This window comes from Anas platyrhynchos, chromosome 5 (assembly GCF_047663525.1).
Source record: "Anas platyrhynchos isolate ZD024472 breed Pekin duck chromosome 5, IASCAAS_PekinDuck_T2T, whole genome shotgun sequence".
NCBI lineage: Eukaryota > Metazoa > Chordata > Aves > Anseriformes > Anatidae > Anas > Anas platyrhynchos.
Window position 1 is genome coordinate 23,971,943 of NC_092591.1, and position 21,899 is coordinate 23,993,841.

A 21,899-nucleotide genomic window follows, 5' to 3' on the forward strand; every position below is an offset into this window, starting at 1 on the left:
ACAAATGGAACAAAACAGTTTATTTGTGGGGGAGCATTTGAGAGGGTGGTTAGTGCAGCCCTGGGGAGGCAGCAGGAAGTGGGATAACCTCAGAGCCAGGCCCAGCAGAAAGTACATGAGGAACATTAGTTTCCACATACACAGCTCAGTGGAATCTAGAGACACGACAGAGAGGAAAATGGGAGAATGAAAAAAGAGGCAGTTAAGAAGGATTTTTGTTGTTTTTGTTTTTAATCCAGTTGTTGATATTTCTGGAGTAGCTGCTAAACTATTACTTCACTAAAGAGCTCATCTAACTCAAGCCCCCATGTATGCTACAGTTTTCCAACTTTGAACAAAGGCAGAGTCATTGAGGAGAAGCTAAGGACTGAGAGGTAGCTGATTTGGCAGGTAGCTGATCAGCCGTGGCCTCTCCTTGGTACTTGACCATGACTCATCAGCGCAGGGAATCCAAAGAGGACAGCAGTTACGTTAGTGTAGCAGGCTGTACGGCTATAAACACCCAAATGCAACGCAAAGACCACACAAATTGATTTACCTGCCACAGCTAGTTTAAACAGAAGTCCCAACACCCAAACACAGAATAGCCTAAGCTAAGCTTGGTCTTTGGTTTAAGCACTGACCAAAACACATTCTAGACTCTTTTCCCCTGCCCCAAGACTCCTCCCTTGTGCGTGCTTCCACGTGAGCGGAGGGCAGCTAAGAGCAGGAGGAGGCCTCTTTAGGGAAGGTTGGGAAGCAGCCACTGGAAAGCAGGAGAAGGCACACTCTGGTACCAGCCGCTGCTTTCTGGACCCCTTCCCAGCATCTGCTGCCAGCAAGTTCTCAAATCCCTTTGCCAGCACATAGCTCTGCATCCAGCTTCTGCCAGAAATAAGCTTTGACGCCGCCATGCGGTCCTCTTGCACAAGTACAAGCCCAAGAGGCATTACCACCACTGTCATTCCAGGAACTGCATTACACATTTCTTCCTTAACCCTCAGACCCACGTAGGGCTCTAACTCAGAACTGCATTGAGCCATCTTGCCCACAGTATGAAATGCTCTGAGGGGATATTTCATTATCCACAGCCATCCTTTGCAAGGACACTAGTGGGTCAGTTACTTCAACTTTCCAGCACTTCTCCAATTCCCTTTCAAGTCTCTTTTCACCATCCCCTTTTCTAGCATGAAACTCTAATGAATGGTGCAGGCACAGGGGCAATTGTGATTCGACATCCTCCAACCTCAGAAGCCTATACTGAGAAAAAAACACAGAATCAGGCTTCCTTGCAATATGAAATGCAAGTCTCCATGTAGCACTGGAAAGATGGAAGTTTCAAACAGAACTCAAGAGCCAGTCAACAAACATGTCCCTAGTTCCTTACCAAAACAGCTGCCACGATGTGAAAGAAAAGTCTTACAAGCTGTAGCAATCGCCAGTTCAGCAGAAACTACAGTCTTGATAATCAGGTCTTCCACATTGGCCATCAGTGCTGCAAGGAGGGGAGGGAAGGGGGAAAAAAAAGTAGATTGTGAAGCAGCACATGATATCTAGAAAAGCATGAGTATATGTATATGGACAGATACCTTTGTGAATCAAAGCACATGAGAGCCTATGGATGATAAAGCAATGTTTGTTTGGAAATCCATGCAAGCAGGAACATGTACGTGCATAAATATCCTACTGCAAAAGTGCTCACAAATGAGTATGATAAGAAAATAAGTACAGTGCAAGTAAGCAGAAACATGTGGCAAGCACATCAGCACAAGTCAGCTGGAGTCTGATCACCACCCACTCAGAGTATTAGGAAGGATTAAACAAGAGCGTGCTAGTGAGGTGAGCCCTTAAACTACAGGGTATAAGCCACAACCACTGAAGTACAAAATTTTTTCTTGTGGACTTCCATGATATAACTGTTCTGTGATGTTGCACCTTCCTCTAAAGCAGCTGTTCCCAAACCATGATTTACAAATTATTTCAAAATGATATAATCGGCGATATTTTCCTGTCCTGCTGACCTACAGATAATCTCCAGTTTCAGTAAGGAAGCTCTCTCTGGCTCCTGTATAAACCCCTAAACAGAGCTCAGGAACAAGAAGCTGAGACATGCAGCAAAGGGCAAGAAAAGATGCACGTTAGATAGAGACCTGGATCCCACACTGGGTTTGGGATGAGTCATGCAATAGAAAGAACAACACACTTAGTTTCTGTTTTCAAGGACAAGCAATAGAAAAGTGAGAGGAAGAGGGAGTGAGTAAACACTGGAGCCATAGTCTGAAAAATTAGTAAGGATGATAGCGCAGCCTCTCCCACCCCTCAAAGGCAACACAAGCAAACACACCAAAACCTCAGCAAACCCACGCAAACCTTTGGTAATCCCTGTCCCAGAGAACATCTAGTACAAACCACTTAACTAGAGAGTTCGATTTAGGCATACAATTACTATTTTTCATGTTCAGCTGATGACATGCAGGGGCCTGAATAATTACAAAGGATCATGCAAGCAAATTCAGATGCGAACTTCTGTGCCAGAGGAAGACTAAGTGGAAGCAACATAATATGGGGATGTCTAAGTGCACATAAGCATCCCAGAGCACAAAAAAACTCGCCAGTCCAGACATGGCCAGCACTTTCCAGCTAGCATTCTGCCTCCATATGACCGGAACCAGATGCATCAGAGAAAGGTGCAAGAAGCCTTGTGACAGACAGTTACAGAGCAACCTCCTTGCATTGCTCAGCAGTTTACCTATGAGCACACGTCTTGTACTTGAGGGGTGAGGGAGCAGGAGTTATCAATATTAATAGCTATATCTACAGAGCTGACTGAAAATGTATGGTACAAGTAATCGGCCAGCCATGCATACACATGATGGGGAAAACGTCTACTTCCACCTGAAAGCCAAATTCAAACCCCTTCCTCCATCATTTACGTGTTCCCTGGCAACATTTGCAGGATGGGCTCAGCTGCTATCAGTAGTGTAACTGAAAGCTCAGTATCACAGGTAATGTATCCCTTAAAGGATATACCTGGATTCTGCTCCGCATATGCATTTACTCCCAGCAGACCTGGCAAAGGTGGGGAAGAGGGAGCAACTTTGTATGAAACACAGACTGAAATGAAAACACTCAGCAAAAACCTGAGCCATGGAAAGATGACACCACATCCAAGAGTCATTCAAACTGGCACAGTTCTCCAGAGGTTGGTCACTCATCAGACTGAGCAGGCCATGGGAGCAGTAGAGGGAGGGAAGCTTTTAGAAGGAATGGGATGACCTTAAGAAACGGGAAATGTAGGTAAAAATATTAAGAAAAACACCCTGAGAAAATTTCAGAATATTATTTGCAAAAGGGAAGGGGATAGGCCTTATCTCTGGGGATAGGACTCATCTCTGAGGATAGAGAATAAGTGCACAGCTCTAGAGAGTATGCTGTAAAGAACAATGCTTCCCTCCACCCTGCTCTGATGCTAAATGGGACTCCCTGTGACTCTTCCCTGACTTCTTAGGATTCACACTAGTGGGATGATTAAAATCCAATAAAGGAATAAAACAACAGGATCTCTACTGACCTGCAGTGTCTCTCCCCTCCTGTTTTAAGTACCTCAGCATTGCACTCATGCTCCACTTGTTTCCATAATCCTCTACTTCAGGATCATCACAGCTAAAAGAAGCAAAAGAAGCAAGTTTACACCAAGTCTTATCTTTCACAAGTCTTATCCCTGAGGGCTGGTACCAACTTCAGACCAATTTAGGTAAATTAACCCACCCTCTAGAAGGAACTCTAGAAGTTCCACTTTCCAGCCAAGTACCTGACATAATCTCCACTCTTCTTGTTGACACTGTAGTTGGTCAGATGCATAAACTGGTTTTTAATGTTCTTGGATGCCTGGTCATACCTCACAGTTGCAAACCTGTAAAGAGGGATAAAGATTTATAGTGTTTCTGGAATGAGCCATGTCCTTGTTAAATATGACCTACTACATGGACAGTTTGACTACAACAGCGAGAAAAAGGATGCATGTAATGTGACTTCAAGTGCAACCACTCCTCACAAAAATACAGTTCAGGGCCACATTCAGACACATTTAGTCTCTTTGCAGTGTTTTAAAGCAGGGGGCTCCATTTATTTTCCTGGGAGTTTCTGTGGTCTAACAGTATACACTTCACACTAGGCACTTTTTTTCCTGACTACTTAGATCTGAGGTCCTCAGGCATTCTGGCCATGCAGGACATTTAAGTTTTTGACAGCGTCACAGGCCCTTCAATTTCACAATAGAACCTACCATGAATATGTAAGATCCACTGGTCTTGGAAAAGCACCCACATATATAGCAGTCTTGCTACATATGCTTACCGCTGTCAATATTCTCCGAAGTCTTTTACGAGCACAGCTCAGTTCTTGTGTACTCCGCAGATGCCTTAGGAAAGGCTGACTGTGGGAACAGATTTCTATTACTGACATCTGTACAGCCTACAACTGTCAATCCCCTTTCTCGAGAAGTATTTAGGGAACCAGGCAGAACCTGCAGGCCAGACCAATTTGTCCAAGGAGGCAGTATCTGCTCCAGGGTGTTGTCATTCTCTGGGACAGTGCAACCTTTCTGTATCACAAAGATGTCATCTAACTTGTGTAGGAGGAAAGGACAAAGGTGCTGCAGGGAAGATAGCAATCAAGAGCAAGCCACTGCTACAAGCTCACCTAGTCTCTGTTTGAACCCTGTTGCAGCCAACGATGCCACAGTTAATTCAGCCTGTTTATTATGGCAACATCAGCGGTGAATTTCTGATTAAAAGGTGTTAATTAGCTGTACTGCAACCTAGTGCTCCATCAACACTCCCTAAGCCATAAATTGCCATCAAAGACGTTTGCACTGAAATGAATCAAAGAACTGATCCAACTGAAAAATAGCCCAGATTTTGGTTTGTAAGGAGTTGGAGGGACTTTTTTAATTATTTTTTCTTTTTTCTTCTTTTTTGTTTTTTTTTGCCTTTATGTTGGAAGTAAGGAGGCAGAGGGAACGGTGTGTGAAAGAAGGAAAAAGGCAGACCAGCACCGAGATCCTGCCTACTGTACAGCTACAAAGAAAGTTGTAATTTCATAAGTAATTGTTTTCAGTGGCCACATAAACTACCCATATTCTTTCCTCAACTACCCACCTTCATTCTACCTGCACAATTCTGACATGAGAGAAGAGTGTTGCCACTGTAGACATGCCATCTAAAAACAGTCTTTTTGTGCTAGTACTGGCAGTACAGTGGCACATGCTACCCCTCTGTTAGAGTTCATATTATATAGCCAGAAGGGAACTGATCACATACCTGTGTCAGGAAAGGAAAAGGTCAACAGGAAAAGGAGAACAGCTGCAAGGAAGAGTACAGGACTGTTTCTTCCAATAGCAACACCTGTTTAAAGTTTTTAATATTATATCTTGTGCAAAAAATTGCATTCTAAACATGGAGTTGTATGATCAGCCTTTGTCAGTGTACAGATACACTGCAGCTGAAAGCTCATCCCCTGCTCACTTCCATGTTCCAGCCACTCTCCTTGATCTGCTCCACAAATTGGGTAGACACAGGCAAGTCAGATCAGTTCATGGATCTGACTGAACAGCCACTAGAGGAAGTATAGAAGGATGCTAATTAACTTCAGATACAGGTACACCCTCTTCTGGGTGGAAGGTGTTAGTCAGGATACAGAGTGGTGCCTCCATTTTAGGAGGAGGCCACAAATCATCTTAAAAAAGCAAACATTAAGCAGAGGATAATACTGTTTGTGGCCATATTTGCAAAATCCTACAACCAGATAAGGACCTGACATCAAGTTAAGTGTGAGATAATAATAGTTATTCTGCATGTTATCAGTTCTCTTTTCAAGATATATTTTACACTTCGGATTTTGGAGAACATTACATAGAACAAAACATCAAGCACAGAATCCATGGCATCTGATTTGCAGAAATACCAGTGTGAGCCATTGCTAGCCACCACAGCTTGTAACAGCAGGCATGTTCTAGTGGGGAAAAAAAGCCAACCAAAAAAAATCCACCTTCTTCACTCTGACCCTTCTCCTATACCCTAGTAGGTTAAGACGTTAATGTAGGATCATTCACAAGAAGAATAAATTTGATGAACCCCTCAAAGCAGGAAAAAGGAGACAGAAATCAAGAAAAATATAGGAGAGGAGGAGGGAGGAGTACCCAGATGTGCAATGAACCTAGCATACACAAAATAAAAAAGCATCCCCTTTCACTTTATTAAAGTCATCTCTCTTCATCCTTCCCTTATTTGCCACAGTTCAGAAGATGCTGGACTATACAAGGATATTCAACAACAAGTTACACATACACACACACACACAAAAATCCTCCTTTAGAAAGAACTGCCAAATAGCCCATTTCTCAGTGAAACTGAAGCCACTAAGGCCCTCGTTTGGTAGCCATTTTGAGAAATCTCTCTCCCCACAGGAACAATACCAGCAAATCCATGTCAAATTAAAATTAAAAATAAATACACAGGTGGGAGCAGGAAAAAAAAAAAAAAAAAAAAAAAAAAAAAAAAAAAAAAAAAAAAAACACAAAACTCCACGGTGTAACTGAGTGGCAAGGTTAAAAAACTGAACGTGATCTTGCACCAGATTTTTCTGAGCTTTAACTATACATGAAGTTAGAGCAGTTGGCAACAGAAAGGAGTTTGGAAGTTTGAATCCCCTTTCCAAATATTTCCACAGCTTAAAATATTTGCATTTCTTTTTCAGTTTAACTGTAAGTTTCCTGGATTTAGCTCTTCTGCTTTGAAAGTAATGACAACAGCTCCATCACGTATTTGGTTCTTAATTATGACTTAATCTCCACCTTAACAATCACTTATTAGCAGCATACTGAAAGCATTTTGTTGCTAATATGCTTTTAACCAGATTCTGGAAGACACTGAGCATAAGTAGCAAGCTATTTCAGAAAGTCAAGGCTCCTTTGATACTTTGAAATAGAAAACAATTAGGTTCACCACACTAATCAATTTAATTTTTGTTGTTCTTGTTGCTAATTATGCACATAATCAGAAATATGAGAATATCAACCCCTGGTAGGTATAAATGATACTTCTAAATAGTAGTTCTTTTAGCTTTCAAACACTTGCATTAGCTTCCTTCTACAGAGATTATCCTTATTATTAGCTGGTCTGAGCTCTATGCCATAAGAATAATAAGGCTACTACAGGATTTACATTTCCGTAGGAATTGATTATTCAGAAGGGATTCCAGCGTATTTGTGAGCTCTCAATGCATAAACTTCTCTCTCTCCGAGTAGCATGCTGTCATTTTAAGGCATAATCACAGTTCAGTTCAGTAATGCAGCAAAAAAAAAACCACACAAAATGTTAAGTGACTCAAGTCTGCTATCAGAAAGACTCCAAGCTTTAAACAGAATCAAATGTCAACTTAACACATTCTTCCAGAGCTGCTCTGACAGCCTTACTAGCCTTATCCAAAGGACAAGTCTGCAAATTACAAATGGAAAACCCAAGTTCTCTCTTCAGCCCTTATCAATACTCCCTGGATGTTAGAATGGCGATGGAACATGGGGACAATAGCCTACACCCCTTACATCATGTTAGCACTTGCTTGCAATGCAAGAGTGTCGCTATCACTGAAATACCAGTTATGATTACCTTTAGCACTCTCTAGTTCCACAGCTTTTCATACCATACATCACAGCATCTTCATTCCAATGCAGTAACAAAACTATTCACCTACCACTCTCAGTCTCTCCAGGAAACATGAGACTTGCACACTACAGAATGCCTTGTTTCAACAAAAATTTCGAAATTATTTTTACATACAATAAGGTCATGGCAAGAGGCTATGACTGGAAAGTAGGAAGACTTCAATGTTTGTAAGATCACCTAGTAAATTCTTCTGAGATCATAACAAACTCATGCTAACTCTTTCAGTCTTTTAAAGGATTATCAAGTTCCTGGCCACATCATTAAAAAGCATAAGTAACCTTTTATTGATCCGAAGCATAGAACATTTATCAACAAAAAGATAAGGGCCAAGATCCTAAGAACAGTTTAAAAACTATATGGGAAGGTGGCACAGAAAATAAAGGGCAAGCCTGATGTTTTCCCCGTTACACAATTTACCATGAGCACATGCTGCAACTTTCTGTACAAGCTATTTTCCTAAGCACTAAAGGCTTCATGCCCAGGTATCTCATATTGCTATAGTCCAGCCAAATAGTGATGAAGGCACAAATAACTGAGGCCAGGTCATCATCCGCCAGGATAGGACCATTTCCTAGCCAAAGTATTACTCGTGGATGCTGCTATGTGGGAGCCTGCAATCAGCCAGGAATCCAAGAGTGCTCCTAAATTACAGGCCAGCCTGTCCGAACGGGGAGGCAAATCTGCAGCCAACGGAAACTATTTTACCAAGTGAAAATCTTCAGAAATGCCATCTTGTGTTCACTAACACCACCTTCTTGCTCTGTCTCAACCAATTCTTATTTTCCCTGCTGTGAACTGGCCCTGTCCAAGCTATGGACTACACAGAATGCTTTGCAACACGGAAACCCAGCACACTTGATATTGTAGTGTGTTGCTGGTAGTTAAATTGATGTGACATGAACAGTTCAACCACTAAACTCACACTGCTTCAGGTTCTTACAATTTTCATGTAAGGCTTTAAAAAAAAAAAAAAAACTAACAACCAACCTTCTCTCCACCCCCTTTTTTTAACAAAATTAAGGACACCCACTAGCATGACATACAAGAGATTAGATTCCAAAAGCTTCTAGATATAAGTAGAAGTGCTATCATTCCAGTAGAGCTTCTATCTCAAAAATACACCTGGAAACAAGGAACATGAAAGTGAGGTTGACTGTGCGCTCTTCAGTTTCCACTAAACTACTGCCAGCGATACAGCCTCCCAAGCAGAAGTAGCAGCAATCAGATTGTGAACAGCCCTGGCAGCCTCCATCCCTTTCACTGCAGCTTCTCTTTCCTCAGGACAGCATTAGATACCCTTTATTTCTGAAGTTAAAACCTAGAATAAGAAGCGGCACTCATGCATTCAACAGTTGTGACACACCTGCCTACATCTATCTCAGCTGAAAGTCACAAAGGCACATCCAGCTCACGCCAAAGGCAAAAACTAGCTCCCTTTAACCAGCAATTGCACTCTGTGACAGGGCTCACCTTCAACAAGAATACATTTGCCTTCCCCCTGGCTGCACTTTCTGTTGGATCACAGAGAGAAGAAGAGCAATGAAAAGCAAGTAGTGGGACGGCAGGAGTGGCAGCAGGTAGCCTAGCCACCGGGAACAGAAAATTCGAGGGAGAATTTCTTGCTAATTCCTTCAGACTCCAGAAGGACCCACAGCCTCTAGACTAACAGTAAGTCACCCAGAGACACACCCTTACATTGCTTTAATATAACCTACCCTTTTACTGTCACACATTCACTGCCCAAGAGGTCACACGCTGCTCTTTGCCTTACTCTCAGCACTGCTTTGGGAAACAAACTGACCACAAGGTGAAGTTTATCATATGCAAGTCATTTTGCAAATACGTAAACTGGATCATTAAATATTTACATAAGATGTTGCATGGTTTTGCATAAAACTTGGCAGCTCTGGAATGCTTATTTGAGACATCTAACCAGGGCCTGGGAAAGGAAGAGGAGAAGAGAAAAGACCTTAGAGTGGGAAGAAGGAAAGAATAGTTAATCCCTTTTCTCTCAAACAAGTGCTACAGAAAAAGCACACATTACAACAAGTCTTTTCCATGACTGCACATAGGGTTCCTGCCTAAATGTCCTGGAAATAACTAACGTAGCGTTTCTATAAGCACGCTCCTCACATTTTTTGCTTGGAGTCACTTTTCTCAATCCCTCTTCCCTCCCCTCTGCTCCTCACACATTAGTCTTTGGCTTCCCTGTTAGTCTACTGGCTGCCACTTTGTTCAGGGAACTAAGGCCACATAGAAAGTTATCTGCACCACTCATTTCTCTTTATGGTTCTTGTGAACTGCTGCTAAACTCAGAACTAAAAGAAATATGGTGCCCTGGGGAAACTGTCCAACAGACTAGAACTGGTAGAAGAGAACTACAGATGCTTCAATTTTAAACAGTATCAAGGTCTGGATTCCAAAATGTCACCTGGGAGTTGCTTTGCAGTAAAGGTCAAAAAATAAATACAGGAGTATGTAAGGACCATCACACTCTCCCCTGTTGTCAATATAGTTTTTTTTTAATTTATTTTTCCAGCATCTGATATGTCAGTTAGCAGAAGCTTAGGAATAGAAGCCAAAGCTTGTAGGGGAACTACAAAACACAAAAAGGACTTTTAGTGACATCTCTACTATGATCGAATTTCCTCTAACCAAAGGTTGATAAAATTACCCATGCATTTTTATTGTTAAAGAACAAGATTCAGGAGTAATTCTACCAGATGCCTGCAGGGAAAGAAAAACACCTGGGTGTTGTTGTTTTGTTGTGGTATTTGTGTGTGTGTGTGTGTTGTTTGTTGTGGTTTTGTTTGGGTTTTGTTTGTTTGTTTTAAATCTTTTCATAACCACTTTGAGTTTCCAGCATAGGCACTGCCCCTAGCAGGATATGGACAGACACAGGTTGTCTAGAGAAGCCGTGGAGTCTCTGTCCATGGAGATACTCAAGAGCAGCTGGACTTGCTCTGAATGGAGCAGGAGATTTGGACTAGATGACTTTCAGAGGCGTCTTCCAACCTCAACCAGTCTGTGATTTTGTGAACTTCTCCTATTGTTTCCCAGTCTCTATAAATTATTATATTTATTATACTTACATATATCAATATGTATTTTAATATATATAATCACTTTATATATATGCATATAAAAATATGCATATAATATAGATTTTACATATTATATTTATGTATGTTTTATTCATATACATAAATATACATTACACACACACTCTACTGTGTTAGAGACAGTAACAGCCCGAGGTCCAACTACTCGATTTTATACAAGGAAATTCAAGGTAAAAAACAGTCTAAAAGGAGATAACCGGTGCCTGTGGAGGCAGTAAGTTTCTATTAAGAAAACCATACACACATAGGTGGATCAATCTTTCCCCTCGGTGATTCAAACCCTGTTCATCTCAAGCAAGGAAAGAGCAGAAGCCCTTCTGACTGGCTGCACTATCCACCAGTGCAAAGTCCAGTGGGGATGCGTAGTGAAACACTGCTCCTTAGCTCCTGGGCGAGCTGATGTCTACTGAAGTGGCTGCAGTTTGATCCCAGGTGTCCACACAGAAATAAGTCGCGTTCCCCAAGAAGCAGAGGCCTGCCAGGCAGGGGTTACTGCAAGGGGGGACTGGGCTGCTGCAGCAGGCTCTGGCCTAAGCACAGGCTGTGAGGTAATGTGAATTCCTTGGCTCGCAGCAAACACCTGAATTCTTTGGAAACCACAGGAATCCAGCACAGAAAAGGTAAATATCCCAGCGGAGCCAGTGCTAATTAGGAAGCCAGGCTACCGAAGGAGGGGCACTGTGTGGAGGAGCAGGGTGAGCTCAGGCAGCAGAAGGCAGCTGGTGGCAGCGCTGGGAAGCCCGTCTGCCCCCTCTGCCATTACTGGCAGTCTCGTGTCGCTCTGGAAAGTTTCCCCCCAGCTGCTGCTCCTTGGGCCCTTTGCAAGAACATTTGGTTTTTAGCTTAGTGTTACTTTTTTTTTTTTTTTTTAATTTAAATCTATTTTTCAATTTCAGTGTGAATCAGACTAACAAATTCCTGCTGGACTAGGACTCTTCCAGCCACTCAGGCTCAGAAATAAGGCTGCCGAAATCCGGTGATTTAGGCAAGAAGTAGGCTATGGAGAAGTATCCCAAAAAGCAAGGAGATGTTTCACTATGAACTCCAACCACCACGTCCCTATTATGTCTGAAGGCACCAAGCAAGACAGACCTACAGACTCCTTTCTGTCCCACTGGGAGATACACAGGAAGAGGGAAAGTCAGATGGGAAAGAGGAGCATCCCTAGATGGCAAAATGAGGAAGGCTCTCACAAACAGCATGGGATATTCCTGGCCCTGTGTCCTCTTCTGCTGTACTTCAAATACCAGTTAGGCTCATTCTCATCATCCTAGGATGCCCCTCCAAAAAAAAAGAAAAGATCAGCATAATGCATCAGTTCAATACTTGCCCTAAGAGCTGCCTTGGGACTTCCACTTGCTAATGCCCACATAAGTAGTCACTGTGGTATGGAGAAGGCTGAGATACATAATGATTATTTGCCTAAGTCTTTGCCAACAAAAGCTTCTGCACACAGCCTGGGCCCCAGAAGGCAAAGGCAGGGACTGGAAGAATGATGAACTGCCCAGTGTAGGAAAAAATCAGGTTCAAGACCATGTAAAGAACCTGAAGGTGCACACGTCCATGGGACCTGATGAGATACATCCATGGGTATGGATACTGGATATTCTATTCACATATTTTAAAAGTCTCAAATAAAACAACCCATATTTTTAACATGAGAACAGATGATTGAGTTATACCCTCAGGTTAACATGGGTAAGCTTGTCAAGACTACCTCATTCTGGAATATATGCTGCAGGCAGTCAGTCCAAACCTACAGCTTCAATACACAAGTACCAGCTAGAGGTCTCCAGGCTGCAAGTCACAGATGGTCAACGTAGATGATAAAATACAGATATTTAGCAACTTGGTGCCTGAAAGGACAATTACCAGATGTATGCCAGCATGCTTCGTCTACCTATTTTTGTTTGTTTGGCACTTCCTAAGTTCTATTCAACACCCCTTTGAAGATCAAATGAAAAAAAGCTTTATGGTCAACATCTGCCTGAAAAGTTGCACTGAAGAACCTCAACCAGGACAAAGCAGACAGTTATTCAGTATTTCTAGCACAAATCAACCAGCAATAGCTGAAGGCTTTTTTACATACCTCTGTGTATATACCCTTCAGACCTCCTTCAAAGGAAACTTTTTCTTCATTTTTCCACATGGAAAATGAAATACAAGTCACACAGGCTTGATCCATAATCCCTTTCTTCTCCTCAGCACTGAGGCCTCAAATTCCTGTCTAGATCACGTCATGACAAGTCTAGCTGTGCCAAGAGCAACCAGGCCTAAGAAAGTATCTAGTCAAACATCAGATCACAAACGCGTATAGTAACAAGTCTGTCCCTTTGCAAGATCATTACATCTTATGGTTTCCTGATAACACTCCTTTTCTGGTAGAGGTTCCAGCTTTATTGAAGCAGTCAGGTTCCTCTATTATTGGAATACACAAACCATAAGACTGGAGCAAAACATTACCTTACAGACAGGCTAAAAGAAGAAAACAGAGGAAAAAAAGTCCCTGACTACACTTCAGGGACTACCTATACTTTCAGAAAGCAACCTCTGTACATGGAAAGCACCACATAGTATCGCAATTACTAGTGCAGGTCCCTAAAATAGAGTCCTTTGTTCTGCTGGTGGGTTTCCCCTTAGATTGCTTCAATACTGACTTTTATTCCAGGCTCCTATGTTACCTCTCAGTTCTCTGCTACAAATTGCTTCCACACTTAAGCACTGTTTCTCCTAAGTAAAGAACAGAAACCAGCTTCCTCTCCCAAAGGTTAAGGCATTTCCTCCTGCCCCACACAAGTTTTGTCCCAGCTTTAAACCAAAGTGTTACAGCAAGTGAAGCAATAAAGGAGTCTCTCCCAGCACTTAACACCACAGCATTAAATGTAAGGCCAAGGAACTAAACAGGAAGCCAGAATCCAGTAGCTCCGGGATCCTTACCTTTCCAACTGTGAATTTGGAAATCCAGAGTATGGGAAAATTCCAAATCACTAAAACTAAAGACCATTAGTGCCATCTGCAGGCCATACAGAACATCCCACCTCAAGTTTTCTGTCACCTCTACTTGCACTTGAGCATTGTTTTCTAAAGCAAGTTTGCCAACAAGCATAACTCTGCATAATAAAGATAAAGGTAAAAGTTTAAGAGTAATTAAGAATATTGCTCATAAATGTATACGTACCATGAGAAAACATTTAACTGCAAGTCTTGTTACAAGTCTTTAGCTGTAAGTTTGAGCACTACTCAGCTGAAGTTACTCAGTGAGCAGCTGAAATTCAGTAACAGAACTAGGACTATCCTTGGACCAGATAAAACACATCTTGCTGATCCCTCTGCACTAGTCCCACAGCTATACAGCTGACATCATCATTTATCTGGTGCTACAGCTCATCTCCATATACTAGCTACCTCCAACAAAGAACCGTGAAATTTAAAGGAAAGCGTAATTATTTACCACACACTATTAGTAATATCAGTGTCCTGTGCATACAGGACATATTTGTCGCGTATATGGACACCATGCGATCTAGATTAGATTCCATGTGCTTAATCTATAATCAAAACATACTAAGGATTTTAGAACACTGAAAAGTAGCATTATTGCTTCATGGAATCTTACAAAGATAGAGTCCAGAATTCTTGAAACTGATGCTTCTGGACGCATAACCAGAAAGAAAACTTAAGTTCTTTGCTCAGATCTGATTACAACACCATTTCAAGCCCTAAAGCTGAATATTCTGAACCTCATAACAAAGAAATTCAGTCAGCCAGCATCCAGGTTATCAGGTAAGGATAGACAGACAGACTCAAGAAGTTTTGAGCCTCCGGTACAAAAAGTCTGTCAGAATTATTAAAATGGTCTGAAAAAATACAGTGTAAAAGGAGCAGCTGAGGAGACAAAGATTGTTCAGCCAAAAAATGAGAAGGTTAGGAGTGGATCTGACTGCTGTGTTCAACTACTTAATGTATGGCTACAAAGACAGAGTCAAGTTCTTCTCAAATGAGCATAGCAAAAGGACAAGATGCAACAGTCCAACTGCAAGGAGGGAAGTTCTGATTAGATAAAATTAAAAAAAAAAAAAAAAAAAAAAAGACAGATTTACAGTGAGAAAGATCAAATACTGGAACAAGTTGCCAAAAAAGGCTAAGAAAATTCCATTCCTGAAAAATACTCTAACCTTTATGGTATAAAGCCACAGAGTACCTATTTGAACTTTGAAGATGGCCTTGTCTTGAGAAGGAAGCTGACTATAAACCTCCATACTTCCCTTGCTATCTAAATAGCTTGATGATTCAATCTTAATATATGCTGTCTGGCCAGGATATTTCAATCAGAGGAAGATACTGGCTTCCTTCCTTATTTCCTTCCCTAGACCTCTGATATGAACAGAGTACTTAAAAAAAACAAACACCCCCAACACATGTACACACACACACACATCAACAGTGGAGTAACATGTTTGTCTTCAAGAGACAAAAATGCTACATATTGTGGAATTGGAACACTTGCTTCCTAAACAGAGCAGAAAACTTGTTTCAGATATGTTTGTTTGTTTGTTTGTTTTCCCAGAAGTATACCTATTTGTTACAACAAGATCAGCAGAACTAACTTTAAGAACCTGGTTATGATGCAACTCCTGTTTTGGTGGCCTACAACAGACTGCTAAGACTCTCTGAAAACAGGCATATTCAACACTGGATCATCTTGGAGATGATTTTGTTCATCCCTCTTTACTCCCCAGTAACATGCAATAATAGCAATTAACAATTCCCCAAATATAAAACTTGTGTGCCAGATGTGTTTAAGACTCCTTCTCCAAACTGAATACAGTTGTCACATTTTTCACTGACCAAGATGAGCCACCTGTTCCAGTCCCCATTTAGAGAAGTGACCTGTTCACAGCATCATTGCAGGCAAAGGCACATCACAACAAACCCGAAGGGAATCTGTTCATCAGTTTAAAGAATTACATGTATATCTCTTGTGGGATCATCATTAACACATCTTTTTGGATTTGGTACCTGCTTCAGATAAAAATATGCTGGATTCAGTACATGCCTCCGTCAGAGCCATGCAGGCCCAAACCCTAGTCTTTCTGGCTTTACGAGGTGGGTTTAGAACAGATTTAACAGTGCTCAGGACTGTTGCAGATGACAGCCCCACGATGCTCTCATCTTAAACAGTTAAGTTTATGGTCTGAGCTGGAACTAGTAAGGATTTAATTATCTTCACTTGGAATTTTGGAGGGGTGATTGTTTTAAATTTATTAGTTGCTCAGCTATTTAGCTAAACTTCTGTGATGAAAGAGAAACGGGTATTTTTGGCAAATAAATGTTCTTCCTGGGAATCTTAACTCTCTTTCATAACTTAAATGCAAAAGAAAATTGACATCTTGCAGGATAAGAACAGTGAACCAGTCTTTACTTGATAATGCAGAAAATACAAACGCTGACCTAAAATTTAAAAGACAAGTTGAAGGTATTAAGACAGAAGATACCAGCAACGGGTCTCTGTTTTTGTCTTTATGATTAAATGGAAACGGAGAAAGTTTAGATTCCTTTCACGCAGCATGCTCCTAGGCCAAAAGGATGGAGAAGGGGTACAAAGGCACCAATAATTCACAATAGGTTTAAGAACCTGACCTTTACAATAAACATCTTATTAATGGTATGTGGCCATTCAACTCTTAAAAGCTGATTTTTTTTTTTTATTACTTCCCTTTGTAATAAAGTCCCTCACTAAAGACTCTATAAAGTAAACTGATAGGACACTGCACAATGATAAATCATCTACAAAAACTCTGCAGAGCTCCGGAACTGACATTTCCTTCCCATTTGTTACCATCTCAGAAGTACAAAGGCAATACAAGACATCTCTTGACCACTGAGTGCAGGTACACTAAGGAAGAAAAAACGCTCCCCTACCTGGCCAGTCCTTCCTCGTAGAGATAGATGACAAGTGGATCATAGGATGTAACCAGAACATACAGGCGCACATCAAATTTGAAGTCTGAAATACAGTTGTCAAGAGTCAGTGACTACAAATATCTTTCACATATCATATTCAGCTGAGGAAATTCAACAGACCCTCTAAACAGTGGGAAGAATAAACCATTGCCTGCTGCTGCCATACAGTGCTTGAAGTTTTCCCAGTTAAAACGCTTCCTGATTTCAAGGATTCTTTTTTTTTTTTTTTTACTTTTTTTTTTTTTGAGAACTACCGCAAGATAGACCATTCAATTATTCAGCTAAATTCCTACAAAAGTTGTTGAGCTCTTCACATCCTAGAAGCAAGAAAGAATGTGCAAGCAAGAAGCAATTTCTAAGCACACTCACCATCTATTAGCAGGGGGTTGCTGATGTAACGAGAAACCAGGATGTTGTCTTCTAGAACAATCTGGTTTGGCTACAGAAGAACAGAGAATCCAGGAGTGAGAAAACCAGGAGGCTCAAGGAGTAACAAGATGACTAGATCAAGCCTACTATTTTTCCAGCATTCACCTCCTAACACCACTCTACACCAATAACTATGTCAGGGGTAGGGGGAAACATGACCAAAAAAAATATCACCAGTCAGTCACAATACACTTAAGGTAAATAGATCCTAACCAGAAGCTTGGGAATGATCGCATTTCCAAAAAACGCCCACTGAATTTTCCAGTTAAGTGTTCCTTAGAGTGAAATACAGGTTTAACAGACACATGGCTAAACAATATAACATAGGCAAGAGAAAAATCTGAAAGTGACTACCACTGTTTGTTTCCTGAGTGTTTAACCAGACACATGGAGGAGGGATTTTCTAGAAGCCATTGGAAGGAGTATGTAACTACAATTGGTGAGGAATTCACAAGTGAAGAAAATTAATACTCGTGATCTTTATGGCTGGACCCAGAGCTGGTACCCAACCCTTTTGCTTACACAAACATGTATCTTCTACTGAGGATCAGTTCACAGCAGGGGCTAAGGTACCAGAAAGCTACTCTTGTTGCACAGAACAGAAAGCTCTATGACAGCAGGTCATGGGACCTGCTGAAAAAGCTTCTACTTCTTTGCTGTATCCAAGTCTTTCTTCTTGTAACCAGTTTTAACTACTCATGGAAACAGTTTCTTGCAAAATAGTTTCCAGCATCCAGCTTGCAAAAGAGCCAAAAGAACTCCATCATCCTGAATTTATTCAATTTTACACATATTCAGCCTTATCAGTGTCACAAGCAGGAAATCTAGGCATATAGACTGCATATGTACAACATAAGAGAACAAGCTCAACTTCCTTCAGCATATCACAAAAATGACAGCCTCTTTTACAATGGACCGGATAAACTGATTTTTTTTTTGCCTTTTTTTGTTTAAAAAACAAACATTTTTGTGATGAAATTTTGGAAGACACTCCCTTAACGAAATCACACTGAAGGACACTGAAGTCCTTGGGCCAAACTAGCTAAAATGTTTCTGGAACAGATGTACACAAAGGGAGATTGGTCCCAGAAGGGTCTTTTCCCCAGTTCATGGCCAACTGCCATTTAAGCCTAAACTCGTTCCTCTCTTTCAAGCAAAGAAAAAGCTGAGTGCAGCTCTGGAAATACTTACTTCATACACTTGGCGAATTGCTCCCTTATTTTATGGGAAAGAATCCAGGTAGAGAACAGATGAGACAGCATGACCCTTTCAGTGCAGGGGAGGCTAAAGGGGTTTGAGTGAGTGAAAACAAAGTGACTCACCAGTCAGTTTTGCTGCTGAGAATACTTGTTGGAATATCCTCATGTGTTTTGGCTCCTGCCCAGATATATTTGTTACCTATGACAAGCTAACTCCCTGCAAAGCCCCCACAATGGCAACAAAACACTAAGCGGTATATTGAATTCAAAGAATCATTCCTATTACTCAATAAAGGCACACTAGCATTTAGATTACAAAATTCTAAGACTGATACACATCTTACAGTGTCATATAGTTTCATTTCATCTAGTCTTTTACAGGGGTGAGACGGAGAAAAGGACACTGGGTGAGGACTGGTTAGATTGCACAGGGCAAACAACCAAGGAGAGTTCTGGGAATCTTCCCAAGGCCAGCCTACTGTCAGCCACAAGGAGAGAATGAAGTAGCACAGATTCCCAAACTGTCTCAGGGAGTATGAACTTGCACCTAATAAGCCAAGACTTAAAAGTACCATATCGATTGCAAGAGACACACAGCAAATAAAGAAAGAGCTTGGTTTTGGTTGCACAGTATAAAGCCAGGGCAGACTTTGCCAGCTGCTCAGGACTGTTAAACTGCTCATCAATGTACTGTTGAAATCCAGAGCACAGCCATTGTCTGCTTAGATGTTTGCATGCACCTTGCCTGGAAGCTTGCATAGTTTTGCAGCCCTTGTTACTGAAAAGCAGCCCTTCTGATGAACACTTACATTGTTTATCAGGTAGACACCTCGACCCCTGGAAGATGCCACGGGCTTCACTATCCATGGGCCCCTGTCCTTAGAATAGGTATCTGGTTAAAAGAAAACACCAGTCTGAAACATCTTTCATTTTGATTATTTACAGAGGAGCAAGAAAATTGCTTACAGTAGAGAACTCCAGGAAGAGATCAAGACCTACTTTTTGATGTCCAGTTTTACCCCTCAGAACGCACTGCAATTATTACAGTTCCTTCTGCTGCTTCGATATATTCTTTTCTCTGCTTTACACCTCCTTTTGACATTTCTCTTTTCAGTACTCCCAGATATATCATCAACACTGGCCTCCAGAACTGAGCTTTCTTTGTGCACAAAATCCACAATCAGCTGCTTGAGGACTTATATAGGCAAGGAACAGGCAGCAGAATGAAAATAATATAAAAAAGTAATGCATGCCTTTTCTACAGTCTTTCCAGCTTCATCAACAGTGACATGACCAACAGACTCGAGTATTAATAGCGATTCCCTTCCCTCCTACCCAGTTATTCTACTTTAGGTCTGGACATCATCAGCCATTCACTTACTGCAGAAGTCCTGGTACTCTGCTGGGAGGATGAAGGTCTGAGGTAAGATATGGAATGCCTTGAATCCATGGGCCAGCTGCATACGACTGACATTCTTGTACAGTCTGTCCTTCCGTGTCAGTTCATACGACCTGAAGTCCCAAAACAAGAGACTATTATCTATTTTCCCAGCGTAAAAAAGAAAGAAAACAACAAAACACCACTGCACTGTAACAACCTATTCTCCTAGTTACTAAAGCATCTATAGCCCTGTCAGATATCTCAGCCCTAACCTGCAACTACTCTTCAGTTTTACTGTCTCTGCTCTATGGCTGCATTGATAATCACCCTCATCTGTAGTGCCTCTTGCTTTTCCCAAGAGGGACTGAACCACAGCAAACTGTTAAAATGGTGTTTGCAAACTTTAACGGGTGATGTATGACTACGACCTGTAACTAAGAACCCCAAGCCCCAAACACGTTATATATATACCATCAAATAAAGGTAGGGTATAAATCAGTTTTTGGGCTATGGACAAGTGCTTCAGCTCACATACTATCCCCCCTAGATCCCCAGAGACTGTTTAAAATGAAGACAGTACGTGGCACACATCCAGCATGCTGCTGGGACTTTGCAGTATCATTATTACAAAAAAAAAAAAAAAAAAAAAAAAAAAGCAAGCTATCTGTGCTCATATTTCTGCAAACCATGACAAAGATGTTCAGCAAAGTATGATGTCGAAGCCTTACTTAGGGAAATGATTGACTTTCTGAATATCTGTAAGGGAACGCAGCAAGTAGGGTTTCAAGTGTGATCCCGTCCACATGAGATTATAATCACTGCTACTAGGGTGCACCTAAAAAACAAAATAAAAAAAAACACACACATAAAGCTATGGAAATTGTGATAAACACCACCACTTGTCCTATAGACTGTGCCCTTCTGTCTGTGGGACCACAGCAATTCTGGTTTAAGACAATTTCCTTTATCCATCTCTAGCATTAGGGCATTTCTACATAGACTGCTGTCCTAAGCTACTGTACAGTGGTGCTAGGAAATAAATGTATCTGTTTTCTACACAAGCTTAGGGCTTTGCTCTTTTAATAGACCATCAAAACCCAATTTATAAAGCATTTTAGATTTTTCCAGGAAACTTGGGAGGGAGACCAATTCCCCAACTTTGCCGTATTCAGAAGAAAATCCACCACCCAAACACTTTTCTCAAACTGTCGCTAGCTGCACATAGGACATTCTTTAGAGCAAGGAAGGTGCTAGAAGAGAAAGAAACATACGACACCACAACAATACTCCCGTGAGCTTGCGAAGGCTGAAAGATTAAATCCTTCAGATCTTCCCAAGGGCGTGAAGCAACGCTCTAAAAGCAGGAAGAAAAATGCACAATAGCCTTGACTTAAATATCCCTTTTAGGCTTAAGTCTGCAAAATTAAGTAAAGGATAATCCATTTAGAGTGAAAAATCACAACATTTTTCCGCAACTGGCAAAATATAGAGAAGAGCAGGAGAAAAAAGAAGAAAAAGAGAAAAAAGCCAAAGTGGGTCCAAGGGAACTTCCTGTTTCTAATCCTACAGAGTAATGAACAACAAAAAACACCACACACAAGACATGTACACATGCAGACACAACTTCCAGCTCAGCACATAATCAGACTTGCCAACTTGCTACTAATCCCGAGCTTGTTGCACTCACCTCATGGAATCCATGGGCAGTCAGTATGCTTCGGACCAGGCGGCTGTCCGTCCGTACGATCTTATAGGACAAGTGGTAATGCTCTGTTAAGACAGCAAGAGACACAACATTAGAGTCTGCACCTAGAAAAATCAACCAAAGTTACCTGTGCTACCAAACCACAGAGAAGAGCACCATAGGACTTGGCACAGAACAGCTGCACTTAATCCACGGTAGCAGCACATAACAGACAGGTAATTTCTGTCACCATTTGCCTACATCTTGAGGCATTAAATCCAATGATTGCACTGAAGCAAATTACATCTGTCATCAGGTGTAGTATTTCTACATCACTGAACCCTGTCCTATCAAAATAGAAACCTGTTCATTTGTTAGAAGGTCCTGACATATATATATATATTACTATTTTTTAAC

The 21,899-nt window shown here is 41.3% G+C and overlaps 1 protein-coding gene across 3 annotated transcripts in view; it reads right to left on the reverse strand.

Annotated features, from left to right (window-relative positions):
* TTLL5 (tubulin tyrosine ligase like 5) overlaps window positions 1-21,899 on the reverse strand; it is a 125,792-nt gene that overhangs the window by 100,235 nt on the left and 3,658 nt on the right. For 2 of the 3 annotated variants that reach the window (XM_038180219.2, XM_072038436.1), the window contains exons 3-11: window positions 21,486-21,568; window positions 20,527-20,633; window positions 19,799-19,929; window positions 19,227-19,309; window positions 17,159-17,228; window positions 16,748-16,832; window positions 3,791-3,892; window positions 3,551-3,642; window positions 1,367-1,474 (exon numbers count right to left, since the gene is read on the reverse strand). In XM_038180219.2, coding sequence (XP_038036147.1) covers window positions 1,367-1,474; window positions 3,551-3,642; window positions 3,791-3,892; window positions 16,748-16,832; window positions 17,159-17,228; window positions 19,227-19,309; window positions 19,799-19,929; window positions 20,527-20,633; window positions 21,486-21,568 — 861 coding nt within the window. The remainder of the gene's footprint in view (window positions 1-1,366; window positions 1,475-3,550; window positions 3,643-3,790; window positions 3,893-16,747; window positions 16,833-17,158; window positions 17,229-19,226; window positions 19,310-19,798; window positions 19,930-20,526; window positions 20,634-21,485; window positions 21,569-21,899) is intronic. The other variant, XM_072038437.1, reaches the window with a different exon arrangement.